Genomic DNA, 18,372 nt, shown 5'->3' with positions numbered 1-18,372 from the left:
AAGGAATTGGTTTCAGTTCACACTAATACAGTGTGTTGGTTTGCACTGAAATAACTAAAACAGGTTGCATTTTTCGCACAATACCACATTGCAAAGCACTGCAGTATATAAAGTTGAATGACATTTTGTGACATTTCAGGTTTATTTTATTTATTACAGGTATTCATATAGTGCCAGCAATTAATGTATTTTTATATTGTACATTCACATCAGTCATTGCCCTCAAGGAGCTTACAGTTGAAGGTCCATAATTCACATTCATGCATACAAATACTAGGGCCAATTTAGACAGGAGCACATTATTATTATTATTATACAGGATTTATATAGCGCCAACAGTTTACGCAGCGCTTTACAACATTAGGGGGGACAGTACAAGTACAATACAATTCAATAGAGGAGGAATCAGAGGGCCCTGCTCGTTAGAGCTTACAACCTACCAGCATGTCTTTGGAGTGTGGGAGGAAGCCGGAGTACCCTGAGGAAACCCATTCAATTACTGGGAGAACATGCAAACTTCATGCAGGTAGTGCTACAAGGCAGGAGTGCCAACCATTGAACCAATGCATTGCCCTAAATTGAAATACTTGGGTGCAGATGCTTTGCAAGATGCTTTAATATGGACATAGATAGATGGAAATTCAATCCGTTAAATCGACTCCGAACTCGAATGTTGTGAACATTTTTTTTTTTCCGTTCAGAACCGCTGGCTAAATGGAAAAAAAATGTACCCATCTCTAGCTAGCTCAGAATGAGCAAAGTGTCTAAGTGTTTGCACTTCTCAGTGCCAGGATGCATTGACTTCTGTGGCATGCATGGGAATTACGTAATCCTGATCTAGCCAGTCAAGATTGACAAAGACCCCAAACCCAGAAGAAGCCAGGGAAAACATGACCAGTGGCATTGAGGGAACTCGCTGGGGGTTAGATTAGATGAGTATTGGAGGATTTTGTTTTGATTTAAAGTAATTCTCTTTCATTTTCATTTTGCCCATTTAGTTTCAGTTTTCCTTGGATGTCAGTTAAGCTCATTATGAAATACTTACCTTAGATCGAAGCCCCCGTATCGCAGCCCGGTCCACGCCGAGGGAGCTGACATTTTGCCCTCTGCATTTCTTCCAGGTTTGCGGCTTCGGCCACTCACAGCACAGATGACGTCACTCCCGGCAAGGTCCAGCAGCGTCTGCCGGACCTTCAGCTGGGCATTCAGAACACAGGAGCTGCTGACGTCAGTGGCTGCATGCAAAGTGAATATCTCCTAAACCGTACAGGTTAAGGAGATATTAATTTTACCTACAGGTAAGCCTTATTATAGGCTTACATGTAAGTAAAAATTACAAATGAGGGTGTACAACCACTTTAATACAATTACTGGCCTTTTATGTTTTGTGTCAAACATACCTACAACAAAATATCCCTTCCCAACTTCACAAGACCCAGTTCCCCCATGTACACTCTGACTCTGTCCAACCTGATTTTTTTACCTGTACTAGAAAAATGTCACCTGGAATCTGGTTGGTTGGTTGCCATGAACAAGGCTCCTATTCGTCTCTGCTTTACATACATCCTCACATTCCAAAATTTAAAATGGTTTATGCAATGTAAATTACACTAAATGTAAATCTCCCTTAACTAATTAATGGGCCTGTTGAAATCTAGTAACAAAAGCTATTGATCTTGTGTTGCAAGGAGGCAAAATTCTCAGGATAGGCCATTGAGTAGAAACGAACGCCCCCACCCTCCTCCTTTATTGTTTGTAATCCACTTGACTGGTAAGAAATTTGTAAGCTGCCATCCCTGTTGCTTTTACTAAACAATCTTTTCAGGCACTGTGGGTTCATGTGAAATCATTAGCGCTGTCAATCAAATCATTGAGCTGACATTGCGTTTCAGCTCAGAGAAGGTCTACACCATTCTCTTCATCAGTCATGAGATAAAAGTTCCTGGTGTCACCAAGGAGATGATACCAAGTTATTTTTCTACAGCTGTTATTTTGGTATGTTTTACAGTCTTCTTACCTGCTGTCTCTGTGAACCCAATATTATTATTATTATAATTATACAGGATTTATATAGCACGAACAGTGTTCCCAGCGCTTTACAATATAAAGGGGAACAGTACAGTTACAATACAATAAAATTCAAGAGGGTTAAGAGGGACCTGCTCATAAGCGCTTACATTCTAATAGGGTGGGGCAAGTGGTATGAAAGGTTATAACTGTGGTGGATGATCTGATCGAAGAGTTAAAAGTTTTGAAGCATCGCTGAAAGGGGGTCAGAGTGGGAGATAGCCAGACAGATTGAGGTAGAGAGTTCCAGAGGATGGGAGATGCTCTGGAGAAGTCCTGGAGACAAGCATGGGAGGAGGAGACAAGAGAGCTGGAGAGCAGGAGGTCTTGGGAGCAGCAGAGAGGACGTTTGGGTGATAATTGGAGACAAGATTGGTGATGTAGCTTGAGGCAGAATTGTGGATGGCTTTATATGTTTAGTATTTTGAATTTAATTCGCTGGGCAATTGGAAGCCAGTGGAGAAATTAACAAAGAGGGGTCGCAGACACTGAGCAGCTTGTAAAGCAGATGAGTCTGACAGCATTCATGATAGACTGAAGAGGGGATAGCCTATGGAGAGGTAGGCCTTTAGGAAGGCAATTGCAGTAGTCAAGACAAGAAATAACAAGGGAGTGAATGAGTAGCTTGATGGTTTCGTTAGGAAAATTAATTTGAAGAGATTTTTGAGAGATGTTACGGAGGTGAAGTCTACAAGCTTTTGACAGTGATTGGATTTGGGGATGAAAGGACAGGTCAGAGTCTAAGATTACACCTAGTACCTTGGCATGAAGGGAGGGAGGAGGACACCAGTGGGGGAGGGGGGATATTACAAGCTCGGTTTTAGAAAGATTTAGTTTGAGGAAGTGGGGCGACATCCATTTTGATATATTAGTAAATTAGTATAGCAAGGAGACTGAAGGAGTGAAGTGAGGAGTAATAAGATAGATTTGGGCGACATTGGCATAAAGATGGTATTGGAAGCTGTGGGAGGTTATCAAGTGACCAAGAGAGGAGGTATAGATAGAGAAGAGAAGGGGTCCAAGAACAGAGCCTTGGGGAACTCCTACAGAAAGAGAAAGTGGAGAGTAGGAGACAGACCTGTAGGTAACACTGAAGGAGCGCCATGACAGATTTCCCCTTTTTGTCCCAGTGATAGTGGTCACCAGGACTGGAAGTGAGTGTGTATCAGATTGGGACACAGGCCCTGGTTCTAACGATGCCCACTCATCCTAAAACTTGGGAAAAACCTGCAACTGTCACTGAAAACAGGAGTCAATGGGACATCTTCCCATCTTGAACTGGCTTCTGCATGTATTGAGCTTTCCTTGGAAATTGAAAAGTTCCATTGTGTGATAACCAGTGCTTCTGATAGTTATGGGTGCCTGTTATTGCCTGGTCTCCCTACAATTCACTTAATTGAACCCTAACTGGAAAACATCTTTTGTAAAGATCAGGCAGAGTGGTTAGCAAAATAATCAACTTTGTAAATAACATTCATTACCCGTATTATTTTATTACAGTTACTCAGGGTCTTGGGTCTTCTGGAGCCAGTTGAGAATTTTCACATTTTATTTGTAGCCAATTGGAAACCCTAGGTGCAATGAACATTCTGTTGTGAACTTTTGCTTAGCCAAACAAGTGTTTAAAAATAAACTTACCCTTCAAACTTAGACTTATTTCAACATTGCTGCATTGCACTACTTCTGCCAACGTCTTCAGAGATGCATATTAGCTATAGTTGTTCTTAGTTGAACTTTGAGCATAAGTTTTAAAATGAAATACTCAGCTTCCTTGGTACACTCTCCATTGAATGTTGCCAAGATTTGTATTGATGATGTAGTAAAGATTTGTTTTAGGTAAAATATACACCTCACACTGTGCTGCTTTTGGGACTTCTGTGTTGCCTTGTATTGCTCACCCTGGCAATAGGGTTCATGTCAGCAGATGTAGCTTAGTGCAGAGATGCATCCAGTGCCCAAATGTATGCAGCCTGATTAGATGCATCCATCATAACAAACTTTGCTATATAAGTACACTGTTATCATTTTATAAAATAAGCCTGAGATATTTTATATTGCTGTTGTGACAAAAGCATGCTGTTCAGGGATCATTTTTAGGCCTGATGATTATGAATGCGTACACATCACCTTGGGAAAATGCACACACTAGCTACAGGACTCCTTTGTTATGTAGTGAAGTGGTGAAGTGGGCCTTAGCGAGTCCCGGACTTTCTTCTGAAAACATTTCCTCATTATTCTGGCCTAAGCTTGACTGGATTACATCACTTTCTCCCTCATTTCACTACAGGCCCCCTCCCAATCTTTTATTCCCTGTTCACCCCTTGTTCTTCCAGAAGGGTTGAGCTTGGTCTGCCTTAATGGCGCTTAGTGATCGCTTCATTCCTACAGTCTTGCCTTTGAAGTGTGCTCTGGTCTCAGGATTAAGTTCAGGGGTCACCCTGTTTATTTATGCAAAGCTGGATCATCTGTGAAATGGGCCTTTCAAGGCCTCTGACATCAAACGCTGCAAATCTAACTGTCAGGTTGTAGCAGTGGCTGGCATCGCCTTGGAACAAATTAAAGCATCCTAGACAGAGATCAAGGAGAAAACAGTAGGCCTGAGTTATGTTTATTAGGTGGTACAAGTGCATCATCTTTGGGATACGTTCACTGACCAGATTATTAATAATTTACAGACATTGGCTTGCTAGGAGAATCTGTGGTGAAGCAGCATCTTTCCCAAAGGGAAGGGATCACACATGTTTGGTTCATACCCCAAATCTTAGGTTTCATAAAACATTTGGTGTCTGATCAAGTAGGTTAGCAGTAATGCCGCGTACACACGGTCGGACTTTTCGTCTACAAAAGTCCGACAGCCTGTCCGACAGACTTCCGGCGGACTTCCGGCGGACTTTCGGCGGACTTGCAGCAGACTTTCTAACGAACGGACTTGCCTACACACGACCACATAAAAGTCCGACGGATTCGTACGTGATGACGTACACCGGACTAAAATAAGGAAGTTCATAGCCAGTAGCCAATAGCTGCCCTAGCATGGGTTTTTGTCCGTCGGACTAGCACACAGACGAGCGGATTTCGGGGTCCGTCGTAGTTACGACGTAAAGATTTGAAGCATGTTTCAAATCTAAAGTCCGTCGGATTTGAGGCTGAAAAAGTCTGCTGAAAGTCCGGAGAAGCCCACACACGATCGGATTACCAGCCAGCTTTAGTCCGTCGGCGTCCGTTGGACTTTTGTAGATGAAAAGTCCGACCGTGTGTACGCGGCATTACTCTCACAGTGCTATTTGTCACCTAAGCGTTATACTGCTTAGTCACTTTTTGTGTGATCGTGCTACAGGTTTCATCTCAAGACATGCTTTCATGCATGTATAATCTAATACCTTATGTTGATCAATATCAGAAAAATCATTATTACAGAAGCACACTGGTGCTTGTTGAACACAAAAAAAATGCACAGTATTCCATACTAAAGACACAGCACACTGGTGTTCTTTCACCCCTAGATTTATTCATCATTCCTGTACCAAGCCCCTCAGGCTCTTTCCTCCAAACTTGGCCATACACAGGTAGAATTTAATTCAATAGATTGTGATTTTAGAATGTTTGTTTGATTTTCTAATAATTAATGGGGTCAAATCTACCATTTTTTTTACCCGTACTGACTAAAAAAAGGAGCAGGATGGAAACAAGCTTGAATGGATAAAATTTGAGTTAGGTTTTTGTTCGGGAAATGCCATTCATTCCCAAAATCAAATGTTAATCAAACAAAATTTAAACGCATTTTCAAACAACATTTATCAAGTTTCAGATGGCATTAGCAAATGAAAATCTTCCAGGGAATGCCCAGTTTGTTACCTTTTCATGAACACCCGATGACAAGGGATCTTTCTATCTAGTTCCTTCAGCTGTAAAACTTTTTATCGAAGGCTTACAATTCTAAATCCAAATAAAAAGGAGAATTCTGTGATAGAGAGCGCTTCTTTGATAAGAACCTGAGTAGGATACCCTTTAAAAGAATACTTGAGGTAGGGAGACTTTTAGATTAAAATCCATGGTAGAGTACCCTTCAAGAGAAGACAGAAGTGTTTGAAAGTCAGTGTGGAGACATACCATAGTGGATCATAAAGCACAAAATCTCAAAGAAGAAAGTCTTTAAAGAGAAGCTTCAGTCAGTTCTGCAAACATTTAAAACAAAACCTGTAGCTGCTGACTTTTAATAAACAGACACTCACCTGTCCAAGGATCCAGCACCGTCCTCACCCACGGCAGTTGTTCACCAGTCTTTGGAACTCCAGCATATTAATTGTGGGCAGCCGGCTGTGACTCCTTGATGCTTCACATCCGGCTTCCCACTGATCACTCGTAAACCATGCTGCGTTTTGTGAATGGTCCCGCAACCTTCTGGGACCTGTTAAATGTCCCAGAAGGTTGTGGCCAGGGAGGTGAGGAGGATAACTTTCGATGGAATCACTGCGGCGATCCAACCAGAAGTGGGAGTGGGTACCTGCATCTGTAGAAGTAGGAGTGGGTACCTGTCAAAACCAGGTACCTGTATTCCCCTCAAAAAAATATATTCCAAATATGGGGGAGTAGGAGAAAGAGCAGAACTTCCCCTTTTGGATGAAGTTCAGCTTTACAGAGAATGATCCACTGTAGGGAATCATTGGGCAAAATTCTCATGGTATAAGGGTTTGTTTGGTTTTTTTTTTTCGTTTTTTATTACAATAAATTATTGAACGGAATAATCTGAGACACATAAACAAATGACAGAACCCTTAAGGGAAAGCAAAAGAGAATTTACTGGTCTCTAAATAATCCTTCATAGCTCTTCCAGTGATGGAATCTTGCTGTGAATGGGCTCGCTTTGAATGGCCCTGTCATTTTACTAAAGGTAAAAACATCTGCTGAACATGATACCTTTCCATTGGACTTATTAAAGTTTTACTTGGCTTCATTTCAGGATCTAAACTTCCGATTTGGAAGCAAGGAAATGAGCTTGTCAGAAGTACAGCTGGTTGCAAATGTTAAATAACAGAAAAGGAGACGTGTGTGTACCCAGGCTTGGGCAAGTGAAGGATACCAGTTCACCATTTGTGCCATTCTTCATGGTTTTTATAGGGGCCACTTAGGGGTCACACTTACATTTGGGATTTCTTTATGAGAATAGCGATTTTTACGTGTCAGCTTAAAGCAAACATACTTTTTTTTCTTGTGGCCAGTGAAATGTAATGCATGGAAGTACAAGGTGAGCTTTGGGTAGGGTTGGTTTTAGCCATTACATAAGCCACTGAATGAGAAAACATTTTGAAGAAAATTTAAAAGGGAATTTCCACCTTCACCTAGCCCCTCCACTTGCTGAAACATTCTGGCCAGCGTGGCATGCACAGCTTATGCTCCTGTGGATCAGACCACTCCAGTTTCACAAAAAGCTACTGCTTTTGCTAGGGAGCTCAAAGCTGGCTGGCTGTTTACAGCAAAATGCTTATAATAGGGTTTCCAAGCCTGTAACTGTATCATTCTAGAACAGACCCAGAGTGGGGTGCAAACGAGTAAGTGCAGTAAGACCTTTGTTGGTAATATTTGCTCAGAAAGTTGAAGAGATTTCCTTTTCACAGCTGAAGGTAACCCCCCTTAGTTTTGCCATAAATCAGCTAATATGTTTTTAGACGTGAAGAAAGATCCAACATCTGTTTGTTGTGATCACCTTGGCTGGAAGTTTGAAGCCCTGAAAGTGTTTTTTTTTTTCTAAATGTACAGTACGGCTATACTACATCACACTCCAGAATCAAAACTGAAGCCGAAGACTGTGGTTAAACACAAGCGATCACCTAGAGCAGTCATTCTAAACTGGAGATACTTGGAACCCTAGGGTTCCTCCAGAGGTTTCTAAGGGGTTCCTTGAGCTGTGGCTGATTGACCTCCTATATGATGGCATATAATTATGAGTCCAATGCCACTTGGCAGATCTTTATAACTGTCTACAAAGGTAACCACTACTGTAAGATGGGCATTCTTCAAGCTTATCACAATGCAAGAGACAGTCTAACCAACAACCCAAATTTAATTCATTTTAAGAGGAGTTCCCTGAGACCAAAAAGATTTCAAGGGTTTCTCTAGGGGTAAAAAGGTTGAGAAAGGCTCACCTAGAGTATTGACAACTCTGAATGTATATTTGTAGAAAATAACAGTCAATAGTCATAGTTGTGCTTTCATTGGTATCCTGGAGAGCTGCTGCTTGGTTGGATAAGCTTTAGGATAAATTGTGTTCTTGCCCATAGCATCCAGTCATCATTTTCTTACTAACCAGCACTGGAAAATGATGAAAATAAATCAGATTAAATCTTTTGGGCCACACTGCAACCCTTTTATAACTGAGACACTTCCCTCCACATATATTAAAAAAAATCCGTTAAAGAGCCAACTACTCATTTGCTATTGTCTCCACAATGTGTGTTTGGAGTGAACAGCTGACACAGATGTCCTTCAGTGCGAAGAATTATTGGGTGAGTGGGTGCGGTGCTCCTCTAATCTTCCTCTTCGCTAACATTTGTGGGATTCAGCCTGCATCTTGTCAGTAACTGCACAGGTTTTCAGTTGTCTGGCTGGCTAACAAGGGGATACTTACATCTTAAAAGGATCAGATAGATTTGAGGGAACGTGGATAACATCAAAGGCCTGGCATCAAATTAGGCTCAGGGAATGCCAGTCACTTACTTGTATATATGTGTGTGTGTGTATGTGTGTGTGTGTGTGTGTGTGTGTGTGTGTGTGTGTGTGTGTAAAAAAAAACTGCAAATATGGGGCACTGATTTGTTGTCCCTAAATTTGGGACATAAATAAGACCTATATTCAAAGTGGAACTCATTCAAATACATGTTTGGTCCCCTATCCTATAATTAAAAGGAAATTACTGAGATAAAATTGTTTTCTTTTTCTGGGACCAATGTGCATCCTGGTCACATATCCATATCGGCCCCTCTGCAGAAACTGTATGACCAATGCCTAGTCTTTGTTCAAATGACCTGGTGGTTGACCAATGCCAAATAATGTTTAGCTATTTTATTCAGGTTCAGTTACAGCATAGGGGTTTACCTTATTTAAACGTTGGGGTTCTCTATTTACGTATGCATGTATTTTTGAGTATAGGTCTACTTTAGTATAGCCCACAGTTCTATTTTTATTGACCCTGTAATGCACCACTAGGGTCCTCAGTTCAAGTCCCGTTCAGAACACCATCTGCATGTAGTTTGCATGCTTTCCTTGTACTTGAGTGGGTTTCCTTCAGGCACTCTAGTTTCCTCTCTTACTCCAAAGACACACTGGTAGGCGATTGGCTTCTGGTCCTAGTATGATCTTCTACTGAGTACGCCCAAGATGGCTGTCTCACCATCTGACCCAACAGCAGAGCAAGCTTTTTGAGTCCCTAGGGAGAAAAACACTATAGAAATGTAAACTTAATCAGTAATAAAGTAATAGTAATACTAATCCAAGTAACACGGCCACTGTACAGAAGGTATAAGGTGTCTATTTCTACATTTACAGTGCCACCTGGTTGCATGATCCACTGGTGGAGCCACCTTTCTGATATTTGTTAATTGCACAAAGATTGCTTTTGGGTCGATTCATAAAAATTGATACTTTACATTCCTTTGCTGATATATTCCGATTTGTAGTTGCTGTTGGCAGCCTCCACTTGTCTGTTTCACCATTCATCTTGCTGACTATACACACAATTTTACTTATTCACTTTCATGATGAACAGCAGCATACATAATTTAGAATTATGTGGGCTAAAATAGTCTACAGACTGATGCCTAAATATTTGGATGGACTGGAAGTTCAATGAAAAGCCAGTTTTAAGTGGTTATACTATAGAAGGGGAACGATAAAAAGAATTCTGAGATTCTTACAGAGCTTTGTAAATTGCTTCCACCAGATTCATAGGTGCTAAAGTAAGCATAGTCAGACTACATCTATATAGCTGCTTATCTTATTTATTTTACTTCCGTCCATTAGGCTCCATTCACACCTTGGCATTCCATTTTGTGAGCGGAATCGCAGCGATTCTGATCACGATTCGGAAACAGCGTAAATTGTGGGACTCCCTTGTGATCCCCGCTATTTTGAATGGCACCAAATCGCGGCACAATTTTTTGCCGCGATTGTTGCCCGACAAATCGCTGTAAAAACATGCAAACAGAATCTCGGGACGCTCGATGCCCAAGAAAAGTACAAGAACTTCTTTTGGGCGTCGAGTCATTCAAAATAGCGGGGATTGCAAGGGCGTCCCGCAATTTGCGGTGATTCCCCCTGCAAAACGGAACGCCAGGGTGTGAATGAAGCCTTAGGCTTCATTCACAAAGCTAACACATCAGGCTAAAGGCAGGTACACACTAGTGATTTTTTTTGTGCAACGAAAAAAAACTGAATCCTCCGGTCGGGAGCCGCTGTACTAACCATGTAAGGTTAGTCCAGCCCCCCGCCAGAACACTCTGATCTGCCATTGGCTGAGAGCGCTGATCGGGAGTCGGTTGGCTACTGGTTTTTCAGCATACATGTCCGACAGACCGACATAAACATGGACAGAATGTCGGCCAGTATTTTTTTGTATCGGCAAATGTCTCCAGAACATTCTGTCCATGTGTATGGGGCTTAAGGATCCTTATTTAAAAACGTTTTATATATTTATGACTGACAATAGGTGTATTTGTAAAATTATATTGGAAAAGCAATAAAAAGATATTACAGTAAAAAAAAAAAAAGAAAGGACCTGCATCAACAGGATTTTATTTGCTTCAAATGGGTTTTGTATTTCCATACAAGTCTATGAAAAACTTGCTTGAAGCAGGTCACATGCACCTATCAATAAATTCTGAATGATCTCAGAAGTGTCTCAGACTGATGTCAAACTGATGCCCTCAATACAGGCTCTAACAGTTATTTTAAGCTGACTGTAGTCTACTAGAAGCTAGTCTAGACTAGAAGCTCTAAAAGCTAAATGGATGGGGGACTTCCCTGAAATGGACACAGAAGAGTGGAAAGACCTATGGGAGTGCTCCTTCTCGCAACTGGTCTCGGCCAGGGACAGACTAGTCCAGTTCAAAATTACGCATAGAGTGTATTTTACACCCATAGGCCTACACAAAATATACCTATCTATTTCAGATTCCTGCTGGAGGTGTGCTACGCCTGCGGCGGACATTATACATATTTTTTGGAGCTGTTCCCTGGTTGAGACCTTTTGGAATGAGGTTACCACATTCATTCGGATAGTCACTACGGTTCAGATTCCATTGAGGGTGGAAATATGTTTGCTGGGGCTTGTAGATCCACTGGGTCCTAGCCGAGCAGTTAGAACTCTTTTGGGGGTACTACTTTATTATGCACGCAAGGCCATCGTCATGCAATGGAAATCCTCCTCTGCACCATCAATTAACTTATGGAAACGTCTGGTGATTTCAGCCCTGCCATTATACAAAACCACCTATCTGTCCAGAGGTTGTGTCAAGAAATTTCATAAAGTGTGGAACATTTGGGTGGAATCCGCTTATACTAATGCTTATTCTTCGGATGACTAGTTAACACTTGGATAAGTAATTAACGGTATATATTATTGTACAACTCTACATTTATGCTTCATTAGAGGGAGTCTTTCCTGACACATAAGATATGGGAGAGTGCGTATTTTTTTTACAAATTCCAGAGTTTAGCTCTGTAGGATGTTTGAGAGGGAGAGTGGCTAATAAGAATCCTAATATTTCATCCTGCGCGGGCGGTTAGAGCATACCAACTTTTCGATAGCTTAGAGTGCGTTGATTTTAGCTAGGTTGTTTTTATTGTGATTTTAGTGTGCTTTTGTTTGTTTTTTTGCTATGCAATTGAGCCTGAGTATGCCCAATAGGCACTGTTATGTACTGTTAACTTCGAAACCTGCAATAAAAATAATAAGAAGAAAAAAAAATCTCAAAATGTAATATATTGCAGCTCAACAATCCTTAGATGTAGTAGTATCATTTGTTTATTTTTTCCTTGGTGATCCTATCAGTAACACATTTCTTGTCCCTAGTTTGACAATGACCACTCACTGTGCTGAATCTATGAAGGTTTGCCATTGGAACATCTCCCTCTCTCCTCATCTCCATAACATAGGGGTGTCCATAGATTACCTATGTGACCATTGTTTTTTCCTTTTATTTTCTAGATGATTCCAGTCCAGGAAATCCCAAACCGCCTCCTGATGGGCCAAATCCAGAAGTAGAAGAATTTTCTAATAAACAGTGGGGTGAGTTCTCCGTTTTTCTCTGTTTCATTTGAAAGCCTAAATGGTTGCACATTTTCATTTATGAGGTCCAGTGCATCTCAATGGTGCTACAATGGATATGTCAATTGCACTGCTATTTTAGTTGCTTCCCTAGTATAACACCTAGAGGTAGTGGCTTTGCTACGCATCTCCAGTTTAATGTTTCTAGTAAAACTGTGTGTAAGTGTGAGTGTAGGACATGCCTTAGTGTGTGTGTGTGTGTGATTGTAGACTGCCTTTAAAGGTACTTGAAGGTAGGAAGATCTTTCTTTTCAGGTCTGCTCACAACATATACACAGCTGAAGGACACACCCCTTCTTCCTGCTAACCTATGTAGAAGGAGTCGCAAAGTAAGCAGGTGGTGCTGAGCTTTCCTATTAGAAAGCCACACATCAAATGAACTGTTGTTGAAGAACCCTGTAATGTATGTTTGTTAGCAGAAATAAAGATTTTTATACCTGTAATTAAAAAAAAACAATACTCAATAAAATTTATATATTTCTTTTTTTTTTTTTTTTTTTTATTTGTGTTACGGCCATACCATTGTTTTAAGTAGGGCTTTAAGATAGTAACAACAGGTGATCCTTGCTAGTCCCCACCAGCAACCCTGATAACTGGGTGACAATGCAAGAGTACAACTGAGAGACAGGGAAAGAGTGTTGTCGCTCCATAACAGGAAGTGCCTGCACAAGGACCTTTAGAATGGGTAGAAACTATTTTAAAAAAAGCTGCAGCTTTAGAAAAAATGTTTAAAAAACCCTTTAAAATCACATTTAGCCCCGTTCACACCGGTACGATTTGTCATGCAATTTGACAGTTCCAAATCGCACCCCAGGAATGGAACCGTTCAAATTGCCGCAACTCATGTTGCAGCGACTTTGAAAAAGTTTCCTGCACTAGTTTTTGCCAATTTCATTGTGACTTGCATAGACTTCTACTGTATGAAGTAGCAAGCCATGAAATCGGCAGTGCAAATCGCAATGATGTGCGGCTTTGAAATCATGCTGAAGTAGAGTGATTTCAAAGCTGCAGCAGTGTGAACAGCCCTTAAGTAATGACTGGGACTTAGCACTGATTTTGTGTCATGTGACTGCTGTGATTGGCTCTCACAGTGATCACATGATCAGGAGCCCCTCCCACCCACTCCCAATCAGATGCCTTGACCAAGAGCTGTTGACCAATAATCCTTGACCAGGAGCACTCTCAGCACACAACCTCATACCACTGTGGATGCATATGTGCGAAATATGGGCATTAAAGCCCACCTTTCTTGCCAATGCGTATATGCGTTTGTGTTTGGCACAAGGCTTATATGAAATTTTAGTGATTGGGTTTAATTGTCAACATTAGATAATATGTTCTGCCGAATTAAAGTTTAATCCATCTTTTTCTTCACAGCACGCCCACGGTTTACACAGCCAGCCAAAATGAGAAAGAGAGTCATTGCTCGGCCTGTGGGTAGCTCTGTCCGGCTCAAATGCATTGCCAGTGGGAACCCAAGGCCGGAGATCACCTGGCTAAAGGATAACAAACCACTGTCAACTCAAGAGATTGGAGAGAACAAAAAGAAGAAATGGACACTCAATCTCAAGAGCCTCAAACCAGAAGACAGTGGGAAATACACCTGCCAAGTCTTTAATCGAGTGGGGCAGATCAACGCTACATACAAGGTGGAAGTGATCCGTAAGTATCTGTTCTGGCCTAGCAGTGATGTTATCAGCGAGATACAATATCTTTTTTTTTTTTTTTGGCACTTCTCTCTTTCTTCGATATTAAGAATGAGAACCACATGAGCCGTCCAATCTGATGTTCACAATATGGAAAACCTGGGCCACATCTGCTAACAATCAACAGACAGCTGTGTAGAGACACTAAAAACATGTGTTTACACTAAAACCAGGAGCAGAGACAGGAAAATGAATCAAACCTCATCCTAATGTCAGATCTGGCACTTTCACTGTATCAGAAACCAGCACAGCTTACTACCAAACCAGGGAAACACAATCCGCTCCCTCTTCCTGATGGTTTGTATGAGCAACCAGACTCATCTCGTCTGAACGTGAGTTGGCTACGTTACAACAGACGAAAATACAGTAATACAGGATATAACAAAATAACAAAGACAGACAATAAAAAGGACTGGGTTTATGACGTGTGGAAACATTCACCACTGGGCAATATAATAGGGTTGTTTCATATGTATCCAACCGCGACTTTTCCCATTTCTCTATCATATAATGGTTCAGCCTCTGTTATCCACTAGAATCCCATTTCTGATAAAAAATGTAGAATCTTTGCCTACTGTTAACAATAAAATTTTCCATGCACAGTACAATATAATTAAGCAATCTCCTAACGATCTACCATAGTGGTCTCCAAACTGTGGCCCATGGGCCAAATGAGGCCCTTTGCTTGCCTTTATTTGTGCCTTGGGGCATTATTTCACCTCCTACTGACACCAACAATGGGGCACAATGCATCCCATTGATACCAACAATGGAGCACTATTCCTCCCATTAAAACCATTGATGGGACACTGATGCATTTTTTTTTTACTCCAACTGGCCACAGTCTGCCCCTTAAAGCCGGAACAACAGTAAACTGGCTCTTTGCTTAGAACATTTGGAGACCCCTGATCTACCAAAATGTGTTGTGCCTGCCTAATTGAATAAAAATTTAGAGGATTGTTTTATGAAGTCCCAACATTACATTGTTTTGGTTAACATGAAGGAGGTTTGCTTATTCAGACAATAACATCCATGAGCAGCTTTAGGCCCAGTTCACACCTGGCAATTTGGGATCGCAGGCAGAATCACCACGCTTGTGCCCGCAGTTCCAAATCGCACTGCAATAGTGGAAAAATGCATTGCGCGTTTTTGGGTGCCATTCATTTTTAGTAGCACCTTTCTGGCGAGTACGAGTACTGATACTTGTGCTCAAGTACTCAGCAATACTGATTACAGATACCTTTGCAGTGCAACTTAAGCCCATAAAAAATGAACAGGCTCATATTGCACCGCAAAGAATTGCATGTGATTTGAGCAGGAATGCAGTGCGAGTCCTGTCTGAATTGCATGCAGTTTCCCACACCGTGTGAACCTAGGCTGAAGTCACTATGACAAGCCTGGGTACACGTAGGAGCGGTGGGGGAAACCGCATGTGATGCGGACATGAAGCTTTATCTCATTTACTAAGCTTCGTAGCAACTGCACTTGCAGAGTGTAAATGCACTTGCAAAGTTTAAAGTCTATTTGCCTTTAGAAAATCCACCCCATTCTCTTTAATTGCAAACCATGAGCATAAAGTCATGTACCAATTACATGAATATCTCAAAGTGTTTTGAGAACTAATTTTCATGTTATTTGCTTTCACAGAGAGAACAAGATCGAAGCCAATACTTACTGGCAATCACCCTGTTAATACCACCGTGGATTTTGGAGGCACCACCTCTTTTCAGTGTAAAGTGCGCAGTGACGTCAAGCCGGTGATCCAGTGGCTGAAGAGAGTGGAGTACGGCTTGGAGAATAAGTACAATTCCACCATTGATGTGGGCGGACAGAAATTCATCGTCTTGCCCACCGGTGACGTGTGGTCACGGCCTGATGGTTCCTACCTTAATAAACTTATCATCACAAGGGCCAAAGAAGAAGATGCAGGAATGTACATCTGCCTTGGTGCCAACACCATGGGATACAGTTTCAAGAGTGCATTTCTGACAGTACTGCCAGGTGAGTGTAAATGAGTGACTCTGAAGGCATAAGGTTTTTTACCTTAATGCGTTATATGCATTAAGGTAAAAAACTTCTGGGTGCAGCTCCCCGCCCCCCCACCCCCCCCCCACCCTTACACTTACCTGAGCCCCAACTTGATTTAGCGATGTGCATGACAGAAGCGGCTCTCCTGGGTCTCTCTCTCATTGGCTCACACAGCAGCGGGAGCGATTGGCTCCTGCTGCTGTCAATCACAGCCAGTGAGCCAACGAGGAGAGAGCAAGGGTGGGGCCCAGCCATGCTCTGTGTGTGAATGGACAATGTCCATTCATAGGATTGTGGCTTGGGATTGAGCCTGCTCGAGTGCCCCCATAGTAAAAGGCTTGCTATTGGGGGCACTCGGCAGGCGGGAGGAAGAGCCAGGACTGCCGGCAAGGGGCCAAAAAAAGAAGAGGATCAAGGCTGCTCTGTGGAAAACCAATGCATAGAGCAGGTAAATATAACATGTTAACTTAAAATAAAAATAGAACCTTAAAAATCACCAAGCACTGAGCTCATTCATCCCCATGTATTTCCAGGAGGTCTCCCACACACCAGCCCCTCTGTCATTTGCCTGCCCCTCCTTTTCTCTTGTTCACTCACAGAACACTTTGTATTCCGTAAACCATTCATGAAATGTAAAACGTCTGTGAATGGACAGGGGAGAGGTGGAACACATTGGGGTTGATTTACTAAAACTATAGAGTGCAAAATCTGGTGCAGCTCTGAATAGAAACCAATCAGCTTCCAGGTTTTTTTGTCAAAGCTTAATTGAACAAGCTGAACTTATAAGTGAATGGCTACCATGCACAGCTGCACCAGATTTTGCACTCTCCAGTCTTGGAAAATCTATCCTATTGTGTTCCGTGGATGGACAAAGGAGAGGAGGAACATATAGTGTGGCTGGTGTGTAAGGGACCCGAAATTCTCCTGTCAGAGCGTCAAAAGTATATTGATAGCTATACTTCCAGACATCAATAAAAGTGGAAATTGTGAAGAACAGGCAGTGAACCATCAGAGGGCATACACCTCATTATACTTAACTATTTGTAGCCCAGCAGATTTTTTTTTTCCTGGAGTTCTTAGATTGATTCCATAGTATTAACCACTCTCCACCAAGGCTAATTCTGGCATTTCTCTTCCACATGTAAAAATCATCATTTTTTTGCTAGAAAATTACTCAGAACCCCCAAACATTATACATATTTTTAAGCAGGGGGTCTAGAGAATAAAATGGAGGGTGTCGCAATTTTTGTATGTCACATTGCATTTACGCTGTGATTTTTCAAACGCAATAAAAGAAAAAAAAAGAAATACACTTTAATTAATTTTAATGCAAAAAAAAAAAAACAAAAACAATATATAACCCAATTTCTGTTAAAATATAAAAGATGATGTTACACAGAGTAAATAGATACCTAACATGTCACGATTTAAAATTGCGCACACTCGTGGAATGGCACCAAACTATGGTAGTTAAAAATCTCCATAGACGAAGCTTTAAACATTTTTACACGTTACCAGTTTAGAAGTTACAGAGGAAGTCTGGTGCTAGAATGATTGCTCTCGCTATAATGTTCGCGGCTATACCTAACATGTGTGGTGCAAACAACGTTTATATATGCGCACGCAAGCATAAGGGGAGGGACTGGATCGGTTAAAAAAAAAAACTTTTAATAACTTTTTTTTTTTTTTTTACACTGGCCCGTAAATTGGCTTTTTTTTACACTGGCTTTGTGGTAACCCAATGGAAGCACCAAACTGAAGAGGGACAACTCCTCCCACTGCCTGTAAAAGCCATCCAGCAGCTAATCAGCTGCTAGGATGGCCTTTACAAAATAGGCAATCGCTGGCTGAAAAAAAGATACCGGGAGGATGCCTGTAGCTGCAGGCATCCTCCCGGTATAACCATCTCAACCTAAGGTCGTCCATAGATGTCCTACAGTCGGGAAGTGGCTAAAGGAGTTTTCAGCTTAGAAAAAAAAAAAAACACTTGCCATCCCAATCCCAGCCCATCCTGCTTCCATTTCCACTAGGCTTTTCATCTGTAAACAGTACTATGTTTCTGAAGCCAGAGCTTCATTGTACTGTGGAAAGTAGAACAATCCAGAGTTCTACGGCAACCACAAAACTGCTCTTTCACATCCGTAATAAAAGGGTTGATCTGTAAGGGCCTAGCCAGAGTCTCTCCACTGTTTAGTATTGGACCACCAGTATAAGGGATTTCCGTAATAATTGCTAAATGCGCAAACCCTC

General features: G+C 41.6%; 1 protein-coding gene across 6 annotated transcripts in view; it reads left to right on the top strand.

The window, feature by feature from the left end:
* FGFRL1 (fibroblast growth factor receptor like 1) overlaps nucleotides 1–18,372 on the top strand; it is a 229,521-nt gene that overhangs the window by 202,102 nt on the left and 9,047 nt on the right. For all 6 annotated transcript variants that reach the window (XM_073610959.1, XM_073610960.1, XM_073610956.1 and 3 more), the window contains 3 exons: nucleotides 12,269–12,349; nucleotides 13,766–14,050; nucleotides 15,742–16,095. In XM_073610959.1, the coding sequence (XP_073467060.1) occupies nucleotides 12,269–12,349; nucleotides 13,766–14,050; nucleotides 15,742–16,095 (720 nt within the window). The remainder of the gene's footprint in view (nucleotides 1–12,268; nucleotides 12,350–13,765; nucleotides 14,051–15,741; nucleotides 16,096–18,372) is intronic.

The sequence above is a fragment of the Aquarana catesbeiana genome, linkage group LG01 (assembly GCF_042186555.1).
Source record: "Aquarana catesbeiana isolate 2022-GZ linkage group LG01, ASM4218655v1, whole genome shotgun sequence".
NCBI classification, from domain to species: Eukaryota; Metazoa; Chordata; class Amphibia; order Anura; family Ranidae; genus Aquarana; species Aquarana catesbeiana.
This window is presented reverse-complemented; position numbering and strand designations above follow the sequence as displayed.